Source organism: Phalacrocorax carbo, chromosome 9 (genome assembly GCF_963921805.1).
Source record: "Phalacrocorax carbo chromosome 9, bPhaCar2.1, whole genome shotgun sequence".
NCBI classification, from domain to species: domain Eukaryota; kingdom Metazoa; phylum Chordata; class Aves; order Suliformes; family Phalacrocoracidae; genus Phalacrocorax; species Phalacrocorax carbo.
Window position 1 is genome coordinate 35,853,526 of NC_087521.1, and position 21,641 is coordinate 35,875,166.

The 21,641-nt window shown below is 46.6% G+C and overlaps 1 protein-coding gene across 1 annotated transcript; it reads right to left on the reverse strand.

Annotated features, from left to right (window-relative positions):
- Nucleotides 1–3,784: 3,784 nt before the first annotated feature.
- On the reverse strand, nucleotides 3,785–11,320 carry TMX1 (thioredoxin related transmembrane protein 1). The gene is made up of 8 exons (XM_064461153.1): nucleotides 11,140–11,320; nucleotides 10,909–11,024; nucleotides 9,981–10,026; nucleotides 9,322–9,450; nucleotides 7,714–7,759; nucleotides 7,530–7,631; nucleotides 5,853–5,922; nucleotides 3,785–5,102 (listed from the first exon to the last, which is right to left on the reverse strand). The coding sequence occupies exons 1-8, from the start codon at nucleotides 11,280–11,282 to the stop codon at nucleotides 4,924–4,926; spliced, it is 831 nt and encodes a 276-aa protein (XP_064317223.1). The 5' UTR covers nucleotides 11,283–11,320; the 3' UTR covers nucleotides 3,785–4,923.
- Between the last annotated feature and the right edge of the window lie 10,321 nt (nucleotides 11,321–21,641).

Here is a 21,641-nt window from a genome sequence, read left to right on the forward strand (position 1 = left end):
ATATCTAAATATATTTCACTTTGACTTTTAGCTCAATTTTTTCCTTTGGACTGGCTGTTATTTTCTGTCACACCTAATGCATTGAGCTGAAGAGCAGGGAAGTTAGGCTTGTGCGAACAGCCACTTAATTCCCCAGGCAATACGTACTCCTTGTTCCTGCTGGGGGGGGAACTGCAAGGGTTTTATTGCACTTTCCCAAAAAACTCCACACATTCAGACCGAGAGCCAGCAGCCGGAGCTACCACATTCTCAACACTCACTCCTAAAAGAGGAGGTGGAGGAAAGAGCAAGGGAACAGGCAAGACACACTCTCTGAGGACAAGGGTTTTGCACTGTGCCTGCTGTTACTCAGAAGTGCTTTCAGCATACCTGTCTGGGTTTGTTTCCTCCTTAGGAAGCCTCTTTCGCTCCAGAACTCGTACAATTCTGAATTAAGCTTCCCACTCCAAGATACACTCACCAATGTCGACCCCTTCAGCAGTTCAGATTCGATATGCAACATAGGTGGAAGAGGGGAGGAGTCCATCTGTAGCTGATTTATGATTTACATGCATTTTACGCAAATACAGAAAAAAGTTACAAAGAACTGAATTTTAAACATCACCTGTCAACCCCAGCCTACATTCTTTTTGCAACACAAGAACCCATTTTATTACTATCGCTGTCTAAGCCTGGTATGCATGAAAGTTCCTTCCCAAACCATGGAAACTATTCAACCATAGTGGTAAGTGGTCACTCACACTACCATGAGATACTCATAGAATGCCCTGAGTTGGAAGGGACCCACAAGGATCACTGAGCCCAGCTCCTGTCCCTGCACAGGACAGCCCCAAATTCACACCAGGTCTCTGAGGCCTTGCCCAAGTGCTTCTGGATTATCGCCAGGCTGGTGCCGTGATGCCTCCCTGGGGAGCCTGTGCCAGGGCTCCATCACCCTCGGGGGGGAAGAACCTTCTCCTAACGCCCAGCCTAACCCTCCCCTGGCACATCTCCCTGCCATCCCCTCGGGGCCTGGCGTTGGGCACCAGAGAGAAGAGACCAGCCCTGCCCCTCCTCCTGCCCTCGGGAGGGAGCTGCAGAGCGCCATGAGGCTGCCCTCGGCCCCCTCTGCTCCAGCTGAACAACCCAAGGGACTCCAGCTGCTCCTCGTACTGTTCCCCTCTAAACCCTTCCCCAACTCCGCGGCCTCCTCTGGACACTCTCCTGTAGCTTTATACCCCCAATGTCCTGCGGCGCCCAACGCTGCCCACAGCACTCGGGGTGAGGCCGCCCCAGCGCGGGGCAGAGCGGGACAATCCCCCCCCTCGCCCGGCTGCGATGCAGGGCTCGGTGCCCCCCAGGGCACGGCTGGCCCTCTGGGCTGCCAGGGCACGCTGGGGGCTCGTGTTCAACCTGCCGTCAGCTGGAACCCCCAGGTCCCTGCAGAGCTGCTCCCCAGCCCCTCATTCCCAGGCTGTCTGGGCAGCCAGGGCTGCCGAGCCCCAGGGGCAACACCCGGCACCTGCCCTTGTTAAACTCCATATGGCTGGTGATTGCCCAGATCTCCGGTCTGTCCAGATCCCTCTGCAGGGCATCTCTGCCCTCGGGAGTGTCAACAGCTCCTCCCCGTTTTGTATCATCAGCAAACTTAAGTGTTCCTTCCAGTCCTGCACCCAAGTCATTTATTAAGAGATTAAAGAGCACCAGCCCAAGATGGATCCCTGCAGAACCCCATAGTGACCAGCTGCCAGCCCGATGTAAGCAAGTCTCAGCGGAAAAATACAAGTACCTCAGTGCAGGTTTAGTTTGAAATTATTATTTGAACTTGTCTTTAAAAAGAGACTTATCACAAAGGTTTTTTTAGCTAGTCTTACAACCATTTCTTTCCCCCCACAGACAGCTGCTGTTTTGCTTCATTGCTAAGGTACAGTCTTAGAAAAAAGACAGACACCAACACAGGAATCCAAAGCCAGTGGTTATTTTTTTTTTACTTGAAGACTCTCTGAAACATTAGAAAAGGTATTGTTACAATTAATTAGTTTCTTCTGGAATTCAATTGGACATGCTTGGTCAAGGTGATGATACAGAAAGGGCAGTGTGACTTTTACAAAACTGATATTCAAGCATCATCAGTACACACAAAGGACAGGCTCTGACACACATCTGTTACATTGCAGCCTTCGCTCAGCCTCAGTAAACATCTTTGGAATATAGATTAAAAAAAATACCAAGAAACTTAAATATTCACAGGACAAAACCATAACATTATTAATAATATGAACAGTACGATGTACAGAGATCAGCAAACACAGGCTGCCTACGGATCATGGAAAGAACTTGCAGAAGTTACACTGGTCACAAGCAGAGGTCTGCCACAGAGAGGCTGGATTCCAGCAACTCGGAGCACTTAGGACTAAGAGGCGGTTTTGGAATTTGGTTACTTGCCTAAGGCAGGGAGGCGGTAAGGAAAGGTAGGTGTGCAGAAGGTAAAGGCAAGTTAAATCAGTGCTAGAACTTCTTGTTAAACCAGGAGTCTAGAAGTAGAGCAAGGGGAAAAAAAAGAAGAGGTCAGTTGTTCTTTTAAAATAAAGAGTTAGCCCAAAGTTATCAGTATACACTTTCTATATTGCACAGTTTTAAAAGTAACTGAAAAATTAGAAAACCCTGCATTTATACCAGCTACATTTAAATATATTCCAAGTGGAGTTAGCCCATATAGTTCACCTTTTAAAACAATTCAACACTTTTCCCTCACAACAGCATACAGCATTTCTGTGCCCCCTGCCTTCTCAAGCCCTCTCCAAACTAATGAAATACACAATTTATCAAAGACAGTGCTACTACTTCTCCTTAGTACATCACGGATTTATTGCTTTATTTCACTAGTGACAAAGGCTAAGATCTAAACTTCTAGAGAATTTAAGGCAATCCCACAAGACCAACACCTTAAGGGCATTTAGGGCACACAGTGGTCTTCACTCAAACACCAGAAGTTTAGTATATAAAAAAATGACAGGAACACACAGATTTTAACTAAAAGGACCCTTTCAAGCATCAGTTATATCCTCCTACCACATAACCCAGCACTGAAGTCAGTCATTCCAGAGCACCAATGTTCAGAAAAAGAAAAAAAGTCAAAGGAGGAAGTTCCAGGACATCTTACATAACTCATTCTTTCTCATCTAACAACTTGCTGGAACGTTTACTCAGATATTTGGACAGCTGAATCACTTTTTTCCATTCATAACACAGAGGATGAATTATGATCTCTCAGATACGCTTCGAATGCGACTTACAAAGAAGCAGTCAAGACTGACAAAAACCACGGCGCATTCTTAACAGCTTCACAAGCCGATTCACCTGCAAGAGCTCTGAGTATCGTTCTTCCCAGTATTTCTTTCATATCCCACAGCATTCATTACAAGCTTCTTGACTGATGCTCTGTCTTCTTCATAATCCCTAGGAGAGCCTGGCTTCAGGGAGCCAGGCCGCAGGGAAAACATGATTTAGAGCATTTTTATCTTTGTGGTCTTACTCACTCACGGCTGAGTTTGCTACTGACACAGAATTATCAACTGCCAGTCCTGCAAACCCACTCAGGTGAACAATTGAAAAAAAAACCAAGCCAAAACTAAAACCAAAAAACCCCAAACCAAAACAAAAATCAAAAATCCAGCAAGGACAGGCTTGTCAAAAACCCTACGTGTGCTAAGCACCACACTAGCCCTTCCCTTGCAAATACTTTGGAAATTAACTGAAAGAATATGGAAAATTCTTTACAAGCGATGCAAGATAACACTGTGCATTCTTTTTATAACATGTGCATTCTTTTTATTTCTATGCGGAGTGAAAACAAATACCATACAGAGAACAGGAGGCTACAGGTTTTTTTAAGAAAGTCTTTTGCTTCAAGATGGTTTTGTGAAAACAGAAAAGATGATTTTCTGTAACAGAAATTAAGCAGCAGTTATTTCAACTTCAGACCAGGTACAGCCTGGCTGGATTTGCAATAAAACTTGATTAGACAAAAATTACCAATCAGGTACTAAAAATAAGCAGATTCCTACCGCCATCCAGCAGGATGAGGGGACAGGATTTGCACTCGGCAGAGAACCCTGCATGTAAACTATTCCCATCTGAATCAGAGTCACTGAGACAAATGAGACTTCATGGTGCTACTTGTAATTTTGATAATTACCAAATGTAAAAGAGAAGAATTACTAGAAGCTCACATAGTTTTCTACAGCCTTTTCTAAAAGAAATCGATGAAATAGCAGGTTTCTGGTCAGCCAGAGAATCCACACTACTCAGAGCGCGTGTGGTAGCTTCCACTGGGGAGGATGGCAAAAACGAGCTCTCTAGCTTTTGTTCAGAGGGCAACTTCTGTTTCTCTAAATGAGGGTAACTACTTCCATCTCTTTGGAAGGACGACCGGGGGCGGGGGGTTGTAGCACTCATTGTCATAGCAAAACGCAGTTTTTGTCACATAAAAAGCCCGGAACACATCCCATAACTGAAGGAACGTTTCCGCTCAGCATTTCTTCAGAGCACAACTAGACAGATTTATACTGAGAGACCTTTCTGAATGCTTTAACAGCAAACAGGTTAGTGCATTTTCCTTGCTAATGTTCCCTAATGCAACAAGTACACTGGTTTACATTCTGTTACAAAAAAATAAATCCCTATAGAACAAGTCATTCAAGAAGCCACATAAATGTCTTGGCACTTCTCTGTACACAGACAGGAGAAGTTTCGGCAATTTGCAACATCATGTTTTAGTTTTAAATACCTGATGCCAAAGATGCCTTTTTTTTTTCTTTCCTGAATTCATGAAATGCATCAATATTACCATGACAGGAGTCATTCCTCTCTTCAAGCTGAAGGATTTGACATTTAGCTCCTTCGAGTTGGTGACTCAAACACTAATCCTACATGCAAATAAAGCTAAGATTTATCCACTGTAGCAGCAGTGTTCGCTGGGCGCTGCCTTACAGTGCTCGGTGATGAGTTTCTGCCAGACACCTCTTTATCCTCCATTTCATCATCTGAGATATCTTCCTCATCTGCTTCTTGCTCTTCATCCAGTTTTTTCAGCAGCTGAGCTGACTCTGGAGCTATCTTCCCTTAAGGAGAAAGGAAAACATGCCTATACAGATACTGTTACCATGTGAAACACTAACATCATGGGCTAGCACAGAATTTTAATTCATTTAATCCAGGTAGCACTTTCCAGTATCAGTCACTTAAGCTGCTGTCTCAGGTAGAATTGTTGCTAGCATGAAGTTACCCACAGGTCAAGTATTAACAGACTACCTAGACAAGGTAATATAAAACTTCCCCCAGCTTTGAAAACAAACAAAGAAAGGAACCATAAACTGACTCTACAAACCATAAACCAGCATCCAGATCTTCTTCCACAACTTTTTAAGATTACCTTGAAAAATTCCAGAGACTAACCCCAAACTGAATCACTTGCTATCTACCAAAACACAAATTCGCTTTTAATCCTCACTTTGCCCCTAAAACTTATGCAAACTCCCAGCTTAGCAACACTTGAGAGCTCCACTTAAAGCTATTACTCTTACCTCCCTGCACGTATGGAACTTTGTATCTCGCAGGTATGAAAAAGCTGTAAAAGCATTTTTCTATCTCCTAAGAAGTTTTTTAAAAATAGTCTAGCTTTAGCTAAACACCAAACACAAACCCACTATAAACCCCAAGGGCAAACAGCTGCAGGTAAAGCAGGGCATCAATCACAAGTGTAAACTTCTACACTAGATCTCATGTCCTGCACACTCAAGTTACATACAGACATTTATTAAATAAGATTTTCCAAACAGCTTCACTGAATTGGAAGTATACAGTGGGCTTACTTGAATGTGCGTACTGTGGCGGTCTGTGCCTTTTGGATGGACAGATACAGTCTGCTAAGAACACCATTGCCTGAAAACAAAGAAAAACAAGTTTAAACCTCCAAATATCCTGCATATTAGAATCATACACTCATTTAGGTTGGAAAAGACCTTTAAGATCATTGAGTCCAACCACTAACCTAACACTGCTAAGTCCCTAAATGCCATGTCTACAGGTCTTTCAAATACCTCCAAGGATGGTGACTCCCCCACCTCTCTGGGCAGCCTGTGCCAAGGCCTGACCACTCCCTCAGGAAAGACATTTTTCCTAATACTCAATCTAAACCTCCCCTGACGCAGCTTTAGGCCGTTTCCTCTCGTCCTGTCACTGGTGACCTGGGAGCAGAGACCAGCCCCCCCTCACTCCAGCCCCTCTCAGGCAGCTGCAGAGAGCGAGAAGGGCTCCCCTCAGCCTCCCCTTCTCCAGGCTAAACCCCCCCAGCCCCCTCAGCCGCCCCCCAGCACACTTGTGCTCCAGACCCTGCCCCAGCCCCGCTGCCCTTCTCTGGACACGCTCCAGCCCCTCAAGGGCCTTCTTGTCCCGCGGGGCCCAAACCTGAGCCCAGCATTCGAGGTGGGGCCTCCCCAGTGCCAAGCACAGGGGCCCCATCCCTGCCCTGCTCCTGCTGGCCACACCAGTGCTGACACAAGCCCGGGGGCTGGTGGCCTCCTTGGCCACCTGGGCACTGCTGGCTCATGCCCAGCCGGCTGTCAGCCAGCACCCCCAGGGCCTTCTCCACCGGGCACTTTCCAGCCCCTCTGCCCCAGGCCAGCTGGATTTAACTCCAGTGACCACAACTCTTTGGGCCCAGCCATCCAGCCAGTTTTTCACCCAGCAAGTACATCCATCCAAACCATGAGCAGGTAGTTTCTCTGGGAGGATGCTGTGGGAAACTGTGTCAAAGGCTTTACTAAGGTCCAGCCAGACAACATCTCCAGTCTTTCCCTCATCCACTAAGTGGGTCATCTGGTCATAGAAGGAGACCAAGTTTGTCAAGCAGGACCTGCCTTTCACAAACCCATACTGACTGGTCCTGATCTCCTGGTTGTCTTGTATGTGCTGCGTGATAACACTCAGGATGATCTGCTCCATAACTTTCCCTGGCACCAAGCTCAGACTGACAGGCCTGTAGTTCCCTGGATCCTCTTTCTAGTCCTCCTTATAGATGGGTGTCACATTTGCTAACCTCCCAGTCAACTGGGACGACCCCAGTTAGCCACAACTGCTGGTAAATGATGGAGAGTGGCTCGGAGAGCACTTCCACCAGCTCCTTCAATCCCCTTGGGTGGATCCCATCCGGCTGCATAGATCTGTGTGTGTCTAAGTGATGCAGCAGTTTGCTAACCATTTCCCCTTGGATTGTGGGATCAACTGGTCTGACTATTAAAGACTGAAGCAAAGGCAGCTTTAGCGTAATGTTAGATCAAGCATTACACCTACCAAGTATTAAATATGTCTTTAAATAAGTATTTTAATATTACTAAATTAATACATACGTTAAACATTAAATAGTTCAATCTGTCAACAGTTCATTTAAGTCAATAATTATTACTAAATAATATTTTAGCACTGTTAATGCCACTAATAATACTAAACGTACTAGCCACAAGCCAATCTGTTTCAAGTGCTTCACTTACAAGCCCCAGTATCAGTCCTGAGAAGAGAGTTGCCAACACAAAAACAGCGTATGAGCCCCAGACTGGTATTCCAATGTTTTCTGTTAAATAACCATGGCAGTGCTGAAATAAGAGACAAGCGAATCATTTCAAGAAGAGCTGAATATCACGCCTGTTAAGATAAAATAAAGATCTAAGTACATACCCTGATCCACATTGACAACTGAAACAAAGCTGACATACTGCTCATCCTGAAACAAAGCAGAAGAAAGTAACTGAAAACATCTTTAAGCCAGTCACATACTTGTATCTTCTGATTTGCCAGACTAGTCATTATTTAGTCCCATGTTGAACAACTTTCTGCTCACATCTGGTTTCCCTTCTAACTACTTTGATTTTTATCTTTCACTTCAACAAACACCCATCTCCCACAAAGCTACCTTCAGTACCAACACCAGCTTGTATAACGTTCCACGTACGAACAACTATAAATTCACAAACTTCCTCGACTTGGATCTGCTGACACGAATTTCAGTTACTTTTGTTTATGTTCTAAGTTATATTCGGACCAACAGTCTACAAGAAGCCAGCTGGAACTCTGTTCAAGATATTAAAAATTAAGCATCTGGAGATTTTATTAAAACAAAAACTAACCTATTAAAAAAATCAGTTTATATAAGAACTAAGAGATCTTCAGACACTTAAGCCATATTTTATATACAAGTGAACAAGACCAGGCTATCTGCCATATGCATCCTGTCATTTCCCTGTCATTGTGAAACTTCAGCAGTAAGTATTCACTAGTATAAAGGAAAGGAGAATTTGAAACGTTAAGCCAACCGAAGTTGCAAATGAGTGAGCCATAGAAGAAGCCTGTGTTCTGTTTCAGTGTGCCCAAAAAATGGAGCTGGTATTGTATACTTAAAGAAAACTTATTAATCCCCAAATCAGTACTCTCTTCCATACATTCCTTGGTGCAGGACATCAACCACAAAGTTTGGTGATTAGACAAAGTAACACTGAGCTTTCCAGAAAGGCCACAAAAAAAAGGGTAAGATTTCAGTCTAGCATAACGCTTCATAAACTGAATGCTGCCACAGCACAGTCAGCACAGAGGTGTTTCAGCCAACATTGTTCTAATAGAAGAAAAACCATGAACTGGGTTCGTTTGCCTCAACCAACCGCGTCCCCAACATGCTTTATCACTCACAGTTACTCAACTACTCTGAAACCACCGCATGCAACAACTAGAAGCACTTCAAAGCCACAAACCGCAAAAGAATTCCAAAGAGTATGTTTCTTCTCAGAGTACAGAGTCTCCCCTTCAACAAAGGAACCTTCATCCTTCCACTCTGTTTTTAAGTTTTCAACAGATGTGTCTTCTTAAATGGCCAACCCATATCTTACAACTACGTGGCTACATTATTTTCCAGTTTTTATTGTTAATTTCCTAGATTTTAGCTGGGCAAAACATCTTTCTGCCGTACAAACAATAGAAGAGCTTCCAGTGTCACTAAGTTACCTACAAGAATTTAGTAAAGCAATACAGCCACGTATAACTACTTGAAGCCTTAAAGTAAACCTTGCTCTGGGCATCTTTGCTAAGCTAGCACACACAATCCTCCCACACCTGATGAAGGAGGCATGACCATCCCATCCCATCCCATTCACATACTTCTTACCAGCACAGAGCTGCTACATGAGCTGTTAACAAGCAGGCAGCACCAGGTGTGGCACACCTAAGGACCTGTCCCAACACATCCTTAAAGTGTGCAGGTTTGAGAACAATTATAAAAATCATACCAAAACTTACAGGAAAGAGGAAGGACCAAACCATGATGAAACTGGTTCAATAGATTTCCATTCCTGGTCACTGATGAAATTTATGAAATCAGTTTTAGTTCTTGCACCCTGGTATCTCCTGAACTCTCCATCTTTACAACTGTAAAAACAAACAAAGAGTCCTTTATTTTAGACAGTCCAAGCCCGCAGCATTCACCAGGAGACACACCCCCGCTTCTATTCAACATCTTCCCTCCCATCCCCTTCCCTATTTTTTTTGTTTACTTTGCTTTAGACGATATTGGCTCTAAAATGTTTTCCAAAAATCTTGACTACAAGTATTTCTACAATCTTGACTCCACATGTATCTTGGCTAGCTTTAGGTTGTGATTCCATAAAAAGATAATGATCTTCCTAATGCACTTGCCGCACAACTGTATTAAGATCAACCTACAGAGAAAAGATTGCAAAACAGAAACACCCATGAAAAGACAGAATAAATAAGGCCTGAAGGGAAGGAAACAGAAACAACTGGCAGCACTGTAAGGTCACAGCAGTTAAGACAGTGATTGTCTCTGTGTAAAGTAATTAATTCTTAAAAGAGCATGGTAAGTCCTATTCCTTCCCACCCCACCCCAAAAGAAAAAAGTCCTCTCTCCTCCAGAAAGTCCTGCTGCATTGCATACTTACTGATAAATGGTAGGAAGGGCTGTTATGATAAATCGTCCACTTAATCCTGTAAGAAAACAGTTATTTTCAGAATACTAGAGCACTCTTACTTAAGAAAAGCCAAGAAATGTTATTACACACTGAAATAAAAACAGCTGCTCCCAGGTATCAATCTTTAACTGTGATTAAACACAAACTTGTGCATGTCTACGGATAACCATTCTACTTGACTAGTTTGGCTGCAGCTCTCCAGCGAAAAATGCCCTCTTCTTTTCCCACATTGTCACGGTTTAACCCCAGTCAGCAGCTAAGCACCACACAGCCACTCAGACCTGTGACCTCCAGCACTTGCAGAAAACAATCCAAGCAAGGCAAGTTTCAGAAGTTCTTATGTCGCTTTGGAGAAAAGCACTAGCGCAGACTAGGTCATTTTTACAAGCCCCAGAGAGACAGGAGGACGATTCAGAGAAGCAGCCTTCAGCTGAGGGAATCACAGAACCAATGGTTTAGCTTGGAAGGGACCTTTAGAAGCCATCTTGTCCAACCCCCCCTGCAGCGAGCAGTGACCTGCAGTTTGCACAAGGCTGGGAGACCAGGCTGCTTGCATGCCCTTTTGCCAAAGGGAGGTACTACTATGGGGAAGGCTGAAACCACATTTTTTGTCTGTATGATGCTTAAAAAGTAAGGTCTAAAATCTCCTTGATTTTCAATAGTCACTTCCTAGAAAAATTCGTTTCCTTGATCTATTAAGAAAGCTTAGACTGCTTAACCTATGTATAGCACCTGGCCTTCAGAAGAGAGCAGGAAAAGACCTTTTATTGTTCTTACTACCTCTGCTCATTTTGTAAAAGCACAAAGAGGTGCACCGAACGCTCCCCCCGATCGCTCAGCCCCCCAAAGCCTCGGGGAGGGCGCCGGGGGCCCCCGGCCACCCCCGCCAGACTCTCACCCGGCTGCTCCGTGACATCAACCTTGGCGATGTTCACCTCCAGGTCCTCGCCCCACTCGGCAAACTTCTCCCACTCGGGCTGCAGGTTCTGGCAGGCGGGGCACCACGGGGCATAGCTGGGGGCAGCACAAGTCTGTCACTAAGGGCACCGCCCGCTTCCCCCCCGCCACCTCAGAGCGGGCCGCCGGGAGACACCCCCCCGCGCCCCGAGGGGGCCCCCTCCCGACTCACAACTCCACCATCCACTCGCCCTGCAGCAGCTCCCGCCACATGCCATCCGACAGCACCTTCACGGAGCTTCGCTTGCCCAGCGCGGCCGCGCCGGCCGCCAACGCCAGGCACAGGAGGCCACAGAGCCACCCGCCAGCCGCCATCTTACCGCGCTTCCGCCTTCCCGCGGGTCAGGTCAATCCACGCCCCCTCCACGCCCCGGCGCATGCGCAGAAAGGAGGGTTCCGCCCGCACTAGCTTGGGCGGGAACGGCTTAGGGGCGGGCTCAGGGTGCCGGACAGCCTATAGCCGAGCTGCGGAGGTTTATGGACACTGGGATCGGCCAATGGAGAGCCCGGTTCCTCCGCGGCAGCCTAAGAGGTCGCCGCCCGCCCCGTTCCTCAGGAGCGGTGAGGGGCGGGCGGCGAGGGCGGCCTTGCTGGCTCCTTTCTGTGGTAAACCCCGCTCCCAGCACCGCCCCGGGGGCGGGGGGGAGAGGCATTGCCTCGCCGTGCTGCTATGAGGGTTATAGCGTCCCTGGAGGGGCCAGCCGCGCAGCTGGCCAGCAAGAGGGCTTGCACAGGCTGCTTTTCCTCCATGGTGGGCACAAGCTTCTTCCCCCACCTCCTGTCACACCCTGATAGCAAACAGGTGAACAGGAGCAAAACCAGCCACGGCAAATACAGCGGGTGTGTTATTGCCCTATGCCCTGTTTCCTGTCCAAGGAATGGCAGAGAGGTCTGGGCACTCGGTGCTCTGCAGGGTCGCAGGAAGAAGAGATTTCCCCGTCTTCCCTCTCCCACATCTTCAGGTGCTTGTGGCAGAAAGTACTTGAGTACTTAGTTCTCAAGCAAAAGTCGGGAAGAAGGACAGTGGTGACAAGCAGACAAATCCCACATCGTTTTGCTGTGGTCTGTCAACACCTTAAGCTTTTCAAGGGAAGGAAGCTCTTTTTTTCATACGCACATAGTTCCTTTGCCACAAAGTTTTCCTCCAGCTCTTGGTCAGGAGCAGCCGCGATCGTGTCACCTTTCCTTCTCTGCCTGGGGTGCTTCTTCCCCTGCATCTTTCAAAGGGGCCTTTGCCACCATTTCATATTCCCCTGCTGAGGGCCTCGGCAGGTGGAGAGCGCTCGTCTGCAGCAGCCGTTGGAGCAGTGCAGGAAAAAGAAGAAATTAGTGTTTGTTTTTTGTTCTTTTTTTTTAAATTTTGGCAACTTTTCTACAGTACAATGTGTATGTTCCTTTTTGTAGAATACTAAGGCATTACTAAGGACTTGATGAAGCTTGTTATTCATTGGTTCAGGTGTCAGTAATAAATCACTGCTTGCAGCACTCTCTCTGCTCATTGCCATTCTGTTTTAGTCATAACTGAATGTTTTGAATTTGTTATTGATAATCCAAGAATACCTCCATTCTGCATCAGTAATGAGACGAGAGGCAGAGAGCTGTCTTCAGTTCCTCAGGGTAGCAGTACTCATCCTGATAATTTAAGATGTGTTGAAGAATAAGTGCATAAACCGATGTGTCGCGTTATCATGCGGAGCGGAGGTTGGGTGGTTGGGTGACTACTTGCTTTGATCTACATCCCAGGGGAAATGGCTAGATGCATGATCCCACCTTTTATTTATGCTGAATAAGAGGATAATTAAATGTTCCTTTCTTCGGTGCATCCAAACAGGTGACAGTGTGGAGGGTGAATTTGATTTAATCCATGTGCAGGTTAATAAAAAAGAAAAAAACATGATGGCGTAGTGGCAATAACAGAAGCAATTGCAACACAGCCTTTAGATGACACCACAGGAGAGCTGTTCGGGGACCGAGGCCCTCCTGGAAGGGCAAATGGCAAACTGCGAGACAGGAAAAGCGATTCTGCTATTTAATGCTCCTAGGCTCAAGGAGAAAGGAGCTGGCAGTTCTCTGTAAATAAAGAGTAGCGTCAAAGGCACACCAAGCTCCCTATGGAAATGGTTTGAAAGACCCTGAAAAGTGTGACTTCATACCTCCTTTGCTGGGTTCCAGTAATTATTTTAAGGGTAGTGACTGTTGTGATTTACATTTTATCTCCATTGTTATTACATTGACGTTGTCTTGTTTCTTTGTAAATGTTTTGAGAACAAGAAGGCCTCGACTGTATCTTTTATGGATTTGTCCTCCAGCCTATTCACCTCAGCCCTCCCAAGCTGCAAGGAGAAATGCCTGCCATATCTTTCAAGGTTCACGGTAGAATAAAGAGATTTATCTAACCAAATGAACTTGGGATGGCTCCGAGTGACTTTAGGAAATGAATACATCTCCTAACGCTACCTGATTTCCCCTCCACTGTGGCTGCTCTGTTATTGTGACATGAGATTTGCAAAAAAGTGTTGCTTTATGACTTACTTTCAGAAATGTGCAGAGTGTGGAAGGACAGCACTGGTTTAATCTGTTACCACAGCCTAATCCTCTCCTAACCCTCGTGCTTCCTTAGAGGTATGATACTCATCCACAGGGGCAACACCAGATACTTTTATGTTCACAAGCCTGCAGAGCCCCGTGACTCATCTTGGCTAACCTCAGGTGTCTCCGAGACCATCCTCTTCTTAGTCCTGAATCTAAACTGGGATCCTTGGGCTTCTAGGCTTTTTCCCTGTACAGTGGTGGAAGTTAAATTATGGGCCAACACACATTAAATAAGTTTTGCCATAAGTCCTTAATGTGCTCTCTTATTGCAGAGTTTGTCCACACCTCCTCAAGTACTGAAGTGAGAAAAATGCGTGGTCCTGCCTGCTGGAGGTGCTGTGCTAGTGTTAAAATTCAGCGATGGTGTTTGCATGAAGGAAGAGGTTTGTCTGCTGAGATCAGTTGCCTTTACAACCAAGGTTGGCCTCCTGTTGCACCACTGCTCAAAGGGGAAAGTAGGATCGTTGGTGAAAACTCTCCTGAGCGCCGAGGGCTGCTGCGAAGCTGCCCACAGCCTTCCTTTTGGCAGACCCCGACAACTGTTTGCATTCTCCAAGAAAGCCCCAAGCAATTCTGCAAAACACCGGCTCCTCTGGTGGGACAAAGTTCTGGGGGTGGAGGTCAGAAGGTGCAAACACCTGCTCGTAAAATCTACACCACGATGCGGAGCAGGGGCTTCCCCGCCCGGTGGGATGAGCTCTGCACTAGTGACTGATTTTTTCCAATGATTAGTGATTTTTTTTAATGTTCTTTTTTCAGCGCTGCCACACAGTGGCAGAGTTGAGGCTGCTTCTAAACGGGGAAGAGACTGAAGGTTCAGAAGAAAATCCTCTTCAGTTAGGAATTAGCTGGCTGTCCTGCTACGGACACCCTGTTATCTTCCAAGGCATTAACATGACGGGCTTTTTCCTTTTCCAGTAATAATCTTACCCATGTTTTTAGGTGGCTTGTCAAAGGAGCTGAGGTAAAGGGGATTTCGTGGTCAGTCTGCAGTTCTTCCCCCCAACATACAACCACAATACCACTCATCATTTTGGCCAAGGTTGGGTTTACAAAAATATCAAGCCTCTGTAAGATTCATGCAAAGAGTTGTCCAGTTAGAGAGAGTACTGCTGATGAACAGAGAGAGGCTGAAGTACAAGCCCGGATTATTGTTTGACAGAGAGAAAAGGAATTATGAGTCTTAACTGCAGGGAAAGCTTCAGTCAGCAAGAACACTTGTCAGTCAAGGGGATGCTCAGCTGTGAAGCACTGAGCCCAGCGAACAAGGCTGATACATTCTCCTGCCCACGAAGCTGTTTGGTTTTGATACAGGATGAAAGATGATGAAGCGAAAAATGCCTGTGTAATCAAGAAATCATCCTTTTCTTGATGGCATCTGTGCCTCAGAAAATCAGATCCCGCAGGTAGGAGTGGGAGTAGAAAGACTCTGCTTCCTTTATGTTTTCTTTTGTGCTGAAAATGAAAAAAAAAAAAAACCAAAACCAAAAAAAGACCAAAACACTTTAATATCTCAACATTTTCCCAAAGTTGAAGCCATGGAGATGAACAAAATTTGTTAATTCAGCCAGTTCTCTAAGTGGTCGAAAAACATTCAGAAAGAATCCACACAAAGTCACCCACTCTCTTCCTTTTTTTGCAAAATGTTAATTCATCTATATCTGAAATAAGAACAAATTGAAACAGCTCCATTTTTACATATTTTCTCTCTCTTTTTTTCTTCTTTTTAAGTACCGTTACATGTCCTGGCGATGAGCTGAACACTAAGCCAGACGAATGAGCAGCAGGAGGACAGAGGCTGCCCGCCCGGGGCTGACCTTATCAAGGACCCCTTGGAGATAACAGAGTGCTGGCCAGGTGATAATTTCCAAACACGGACCAAGTTCTGCAGTTCCTGGATGAGGTACAGCATCAGAGCCCTGACCTCATTTGCAGAGCCTGCGTTTATGAAATACCAAGACATTATGCAGATTTCCTGCATGTAATCATATGAGGCAGGAGACATGAAGTCATTGTCCTAAAGCCCAAGGTGAAATTGGGCTGATCCTGAAAGTCCCAGGCAGAGCTAGGGCTGTGTTTGGTACTGCTGTAGGAAGAAAAACTGATCCAGCCGAATATATTTGGCTGTTTTATGGCTTTGGCTTTTTGGGAAAGTTGGGATTTTGAATTCCACTCAGACCAGTTTTCTGGGTTTCAGCGTTAGAAGAATTAAAGTTAAGAGTTACTTACTTTTGTGTAGCTCTGGATTTCATTCCAGGAAGAAAATCCATGCATTAATACTTACTTCGACATAAAAACTCCTCTATATCAGGGGAAATAATTCATAGAATCACAGAATGGTTTGGGTTGGAAGGGACCTTTAGAGGCCATCTAGTCCAACCCCCTGCCATGAGCAGGGACATCTTCAACTAGATCAGGTCGCTCAGAGCCCCGTCCAACCTGGCCTTGGATGTTTCCAGGGATGGGGCATCTACTGGCCTCACTGGGCAACCTGGGCCAGGGTTTCACCACCCTCAGTGTAACAAAATTTCTTCCTTATATCTAGCCTGAATCTACCCTCCTTTAGTTTAAAGCCATCACCCCTTGTCCTGTCACAACAGGCCTTGCTAAAGACGTTGCTCCCATCCTTCCTATAGTCCCCCTTTAAGCACTGGAAGGCCACAAGAAGGTCTCCCTGGAGCCCTCTCTTCTCCAGGCTGAACAACCCTGCCTGTCCTCATAGCAGAGGTGCTCCTGCCCTTGGATCATTTTTGTGGTCCTACCTGCCTAAACCGAAGCCCACAGAGGGTGTCAGTGACTTCCCAGAAGCTGGATTGGTGCCTGTGAACACTCTGTGCACAGTTGGGGAGGATTAGCAGACATCCCCTCTCCAAAGGGAACTGTGCTCGGAGAAGCCCCGTTGGAAAGCATGTTCCCATCCAACAGCCTAGTCCTTCTGCTCCCCGGCACCTGAGCTGCCTCAGCGCAGGATCACAGGGTCCAGGAGACCCTGTGTGAGGGGTTTGGGTTCTTGAGAGCTTCGGTTTCAGTGTGAGCAAAGAGTTTCACAGTCTCAGCTTCTGCCATTACACAATCTGTGCCTGACTGCAGTTTGCATCAGCTGGTGAAAACACTGTGCACAGCAAGGTTTGCTGCTTCTGGCTTTAGAAAGCCACTTGGAAGACCTCAGAATTACAACAATCCTTCTCACAACCACTATCCATCAGCCTTTCCTCTACATGCTAAGAAACTCCAATAACTGCTAATTATTCAGTGATTAAGTGTCTCTCTAGGGTCACAATTGTAAATCTGGCCTCTCCCAGTCACTGTTTTCTCCTTAGGTTGCAGTTTTCTCAATGCAAAACCAAATTCTTTTCTTTGCATTTGATTGGATTACAAAATTGCTTTAAACTCTGGAGATGATTAGGAAAAGTGTGGTTTTGCGCAATAGTTACCATGGGAACTAAAGCGGAGAGATCTTTATAAACGAGAAGTCAAATGGATTGTGTTTCATACAATTAATATTGTTTCACATGTTTATTCATTTGCTTTAACTCTTTCATGCACTGTTCTGAAATAGTTTTTATCTCTTTTTTCAGTATCAAATGCCATGTCAAATTGATTCTGCTCCCTTGAGGATTCACCCCTCTCTTGCAAGGCCACCTTGCAGCCCTGGTTAGCTTCATCTTCCTCTTCTGCTTTGCCTCTTTGTTCAGGGGACATCTCTGGGGGCTTCTGGGTGGGATTTGGTTTGGGATTGGGACACACCTGTGGGGAGAAGTGTCCTGTCCACAGAGCCCAGTGAGCTCTGGCAGACTGGGGTGTGCTGGCGGGTGAGATGTGCTGCTCTCTGCTTCTCCTCTGCTGTCTTTTCTAACACCCAAGACTCCTGAAACCTGCGTTTCTTCTAGTTCCATGTTTGACACTCAGGGAAGAGCAGCTGATAAACTGACCAACCACCGAGAGCTGTCCCTCTGCTCTCCTCTCTTTCCAAACCCTCCTCCTTCTCCAGAAACCCGACCCCATTCCCATCTCTTGGTTTCACTCTCCCCTGCCCTCAGCTCTCCCGTGAGCACCTTGCCGTCCTCTGGCTCTCCCCTTGCAGCACAGTCTATCACATCTTGAAAGTAATTAGCATTATGCCAGAGACCCATTTCCCACTCCAGCAGTTTCCATTTGTCTTTCTCCCCTTCATATCCAAGATGTCAGGGGACCATCTCTATACCCAGCTGCTGCCGTACTAACAGCATTGCCCTTCGCTCTGCCCACCGTTGCCTTCTGCTCCCGTCACCTGCGTTCACAGGCGTGCTGGAGCAAGGTATCGTCCTGCATTAGTACAGCACCTCTCAGAGCAGAGTTTTGTTGTGAGCACGCCTCCAAGGTATCATAGGTAAGAAAAGCAACATCCTCATTTTCTCCCAGACCTTTGCCTGCCTCTGTGTACAGGAGGAATTCCCCTACCAAGGGAATTCACTATTCCTCTGTTTAAAATCCAGCCGCTCCTCAGCTCCCTCCCCTGCGTACTGCTGACCTCCTTCCCCTGCACTGGATAGAGGATTACTCATTTCCGCAGGGGCTGCTCTATCACGCTGTTGTTTCAGTTCTCCACAAACAAATAGTATTTCTGTCCCCTGTCAGAGGTACAGTGAGGAAAGCTGCATTCATCCGAGAAGCCAGTTCATTTTCAGACCAGTCAGGTCACGGGGCTGTGCCATCACAGCTGCTAGACTGGATCCTGCTTCTTCCACCATCACACCTGTTTTCAGAAGAGCATTCTGCGGTTTGGCACGCTCTGACAGCACTAGCAAAAGGCATAGTCCCAAGGCAAGGGTGGCCAAACTACCAAATTTCCCATTTCTGATCAAAATCATGGAAGAATGAGATAACCTCAGAGAAACGTGGGTGAGAATTATTGTTGTGTGAGGCAGCCTCCTGTTTTCCCTAGCTTCAGTCTCAGACTGCTAAACAGATTTTGGCAGAAACCTTCCAGAATATTTGTTCCAAGGCAGCTAGGTGGCCTGAAATACGTCAGCAGGTGACATTTCAGCTCAGGAAAATTAGAAGAGACTGAAAGCAGGGGCTTGCAATGGGGAATGTTGGGCAGCCAGAAATGTAAGTGTTGCCGCTTCCTCTGCTGAGAGTATTTCGCTGCAAAAGATACACAAACCAGCAAGTACAGAGCAAAGCACGTGCGTATAAAGGGACAGCTGGGCCAAGTACCATCCTGAACCCTCAACTGGCAAGAAGTGGCCATCTCCTGCTCTCCAGGTATTTATTTACTCCAGAATTATATGGATGTTAAGCCCTACTGACCTGCTGGTTTTACATCACTTTGCATCAACCTGAAAGTGGCTCTTGGTTCCAGCAGACAGTGAATGTTGCACTGTTTGAAACCCATCTGCTGTATTTTAATGACAAGAAACCTGTTGCCCTGAGGCCAGCACAGGAGTCTGCCTAAAGGTGTCCAAAGACATACAGGGAAAAATTACATTAAAACCATTACTTTTTTGTGAAATATCACTTTTAGCAGTAAGACGCAGTAGAGCAGACCAGTCCCAGCCTTGCAAGGCTGCATTTTCAGCAGCCTCTGAGGCTGGAAGATTTTCCCTGGATAGCTGGTGAGGAAGTAATGTTGCTTTTGCAGCCAAAAATAATTCTTTTAGATAGACGACATAATCTCTAATGGGCCCAGCACTTCACTGCTTTCAGATAATGCAGGCAAGATGCAGTTCATGACACTCCAAAAGATTATGTTGGATTATTAGATCGGATTAGATTAGATTATCTTCCTGGATATGAAGGTCAGAAGGGCTGTGGGGAGAGAGGCTGATTTTCTGCATATTCCCAGGTATTCTTTGTATGGGATCACCTCACTCCTCCTTTTCTTTACATCCCTTTTTCATTTACTTCAGCCTGCCCTGTGTGGGTATTGATGCCAACCTCTTCCTAGTCATAGAATCACAGAATCATTAAGGTTGGAAAAGACCTCTAACACCATCAAGTCCAACCCCCAACCCAACACCCCCAGGCCTCCTAAACCATGGCCCCAAGTGCCACATCTACACATTTTTGAACCCCCCCAGGGATGGTGACTCCCCCACCTCTCTGGGCAGCCTGTGCCAGGGCCTGGCCCTCCCTCAGTAAAGACATTTTCCCTAATACCCAATCTAAACCTCCCCTGACGCAGCTTGGGGCCGTTTTCTCTCGTCCCGTCACTGGTGACCTGGGGGCAGAGACCAGCCCCCCCCTCACTCCAGCCCCTCTCAGGCAGCTGCAGAGAGCGAGAAGGGCTCCCCTCAGCCCCCCCTTCTCCAGGCTAAACCCCCCCAGCCCCCCCAGCCGCCCCCCAGCACACTTGTGCTCCAGACCCTGCCCCAGCCCCGCTGCCCTTCTCTGGACACGCTCCAGCCCCTCAAGGCCCTTCTTGTCCCGAGGGGCCCAAACCTGAGCCCAGCATTCGAGGTGGGGCCTCCCCAGTGCCGAGCACAGGGGCCCCATCCCTGCCCTGCTCCTGCTGGCCACACCAGTGCTGACACAAGCCCGGGGGCTGGTGGCCTTCTCAGCCAACATTCTTGTCCTTGCTGTTGAGGTCAAACTGCACTATGCCAAGCGGTGTCACAAAGACCGCTGTAGCACCTTGAAAGCAGGACGCGTTTCTGTGTTCAGAAGGAGACGGGCTGGTTAGCTTTTGGCGTAAAGCCCACTGCTTGTTAATTGGAAAAGAGTTTTAAATCAAGACAGTATTTTTTCTTTAAAGGAGACATCTCAAATGGAGTGCTAAGTATCAAAGAATCGAGCAGAGTTGCACAGAAATAGCAGCAAGAGCATCTAACGAGGCAGGAAACAAGACTCTTGACCCTGGTGAGGCTGGCAAGGGAGACAGCACTTCCAAAGTCGTCAGCTGGGAGTAGAGGGGACCATTTCTCCTTATGACTTTTCTATTTTCCAGCAAAAAGAGAAGCACAGTGGCAGCAGAACAAAACCTGTTCTTCCAGAAGGAACCATTCTCATCTAGCCAAATATCTTCTCCTCAACACTGGTGGGCTCTGAATCAGGCTCACGAGAGGATGAACAGCACATCACGATTTTGCATTTAGCACCTCTCCTCCACTCCACTTCTCTCTGGAAAGTCCTTCTGTGAGCACCCCATTGCTGGCTGGTGCTGATGAGTATTTGCTTTCCTGGGCTGGGATTAGGATGGCAGGAACTCGCATGGAGCCCAAAATAAAGTTTGAGATCCAAACTCCCTGAGATTGGAAGAGTTTGGCTCTTACTCCAGACTTTATTATTTACACTTTTCTTTTCATGCCCACAAAAAGCCCAGATTTAGCCTACAGAGCCAACCTCTAATTGCAAACCCAGCCAACAAAGACCCTCTCTGTCTTGTTCTCCTTTTCAGCTGACCATGGCAGGATGGATCCCTCCCTCCCCTGCTGTCACCAAGGAACCCAGCGTTGGGCTGCTGATCAGTTGTAAGTGGCCGTGAGGGGCGTGGTGGTAGCGATGTAATTCTTACTGTACGCTTACTCTCTTAGTTGTGGAAACGTGTTGTATTTTTGCTTGCCTTTATACAGTGGGTGTGCATTTGCCACACTCGTCCTAACAGACGTCTTGTAAGGTTTTCTACAAAGCTCTCATACTATTTTTATAACTAACTTTTATTTTTTGCCCTGGGGATTGCAATCCCAGACACAGGGCTCCCAACACAATCGCCAGGTACGCACACAGCCAAAGCGCAGGGAGCTCTGACGGGCAGGCTCTGATAAGGATGGAAGCGCTGGGTCACTTGCAGGATGTCTTTTTTGTCACGTTGTATTTTCCTCCGCTGCTCTCTGCTGTCACTGATGGCCTGAGGGGCTCCGTGGAGCTACCTGCAGAGCAAGAGCTGGCTGCTCTTACATGCCCTCTGTAAATTCAGATGGAAGCCTGTTTGCACTAACAAAATATGGATTTATTCATCCCTTTGCAATAAAAAACAGAGTAATTTTAATATGCTTTCAGGGGATAATTGTGTCAATGATTCTGTAATAAGAGCTCTGCCCTCTTGTTCCTCAGAGGGTGTTCTCTCTGGCACATATATCTGCATTTCTGTTGTGAAGAGCC

Coding starts and splice junctions, on each gene's coding strand:
- TMX1 (XM_064461153.1), bottom strand. CDS start 11,282: ATGGCGGCTGGCGGGTGGCTCTGTGGCCTCCTGTGCCTGGCGTTGGCG. Junction 10,027..10,908: donor TGATGTCACGGAGCAGCCGG/GTGAGAGTCTGG, acceptor GTTTTCTTACAG/GATTAAGTGGACGATTTATC. Junction 7,632..7,713: donor AGTTGTCAATGTGGATCAGG/GTATGTACTTAG, acceptor CTCTTATTTCAG/CACTGCCATGGTTATTTAAC.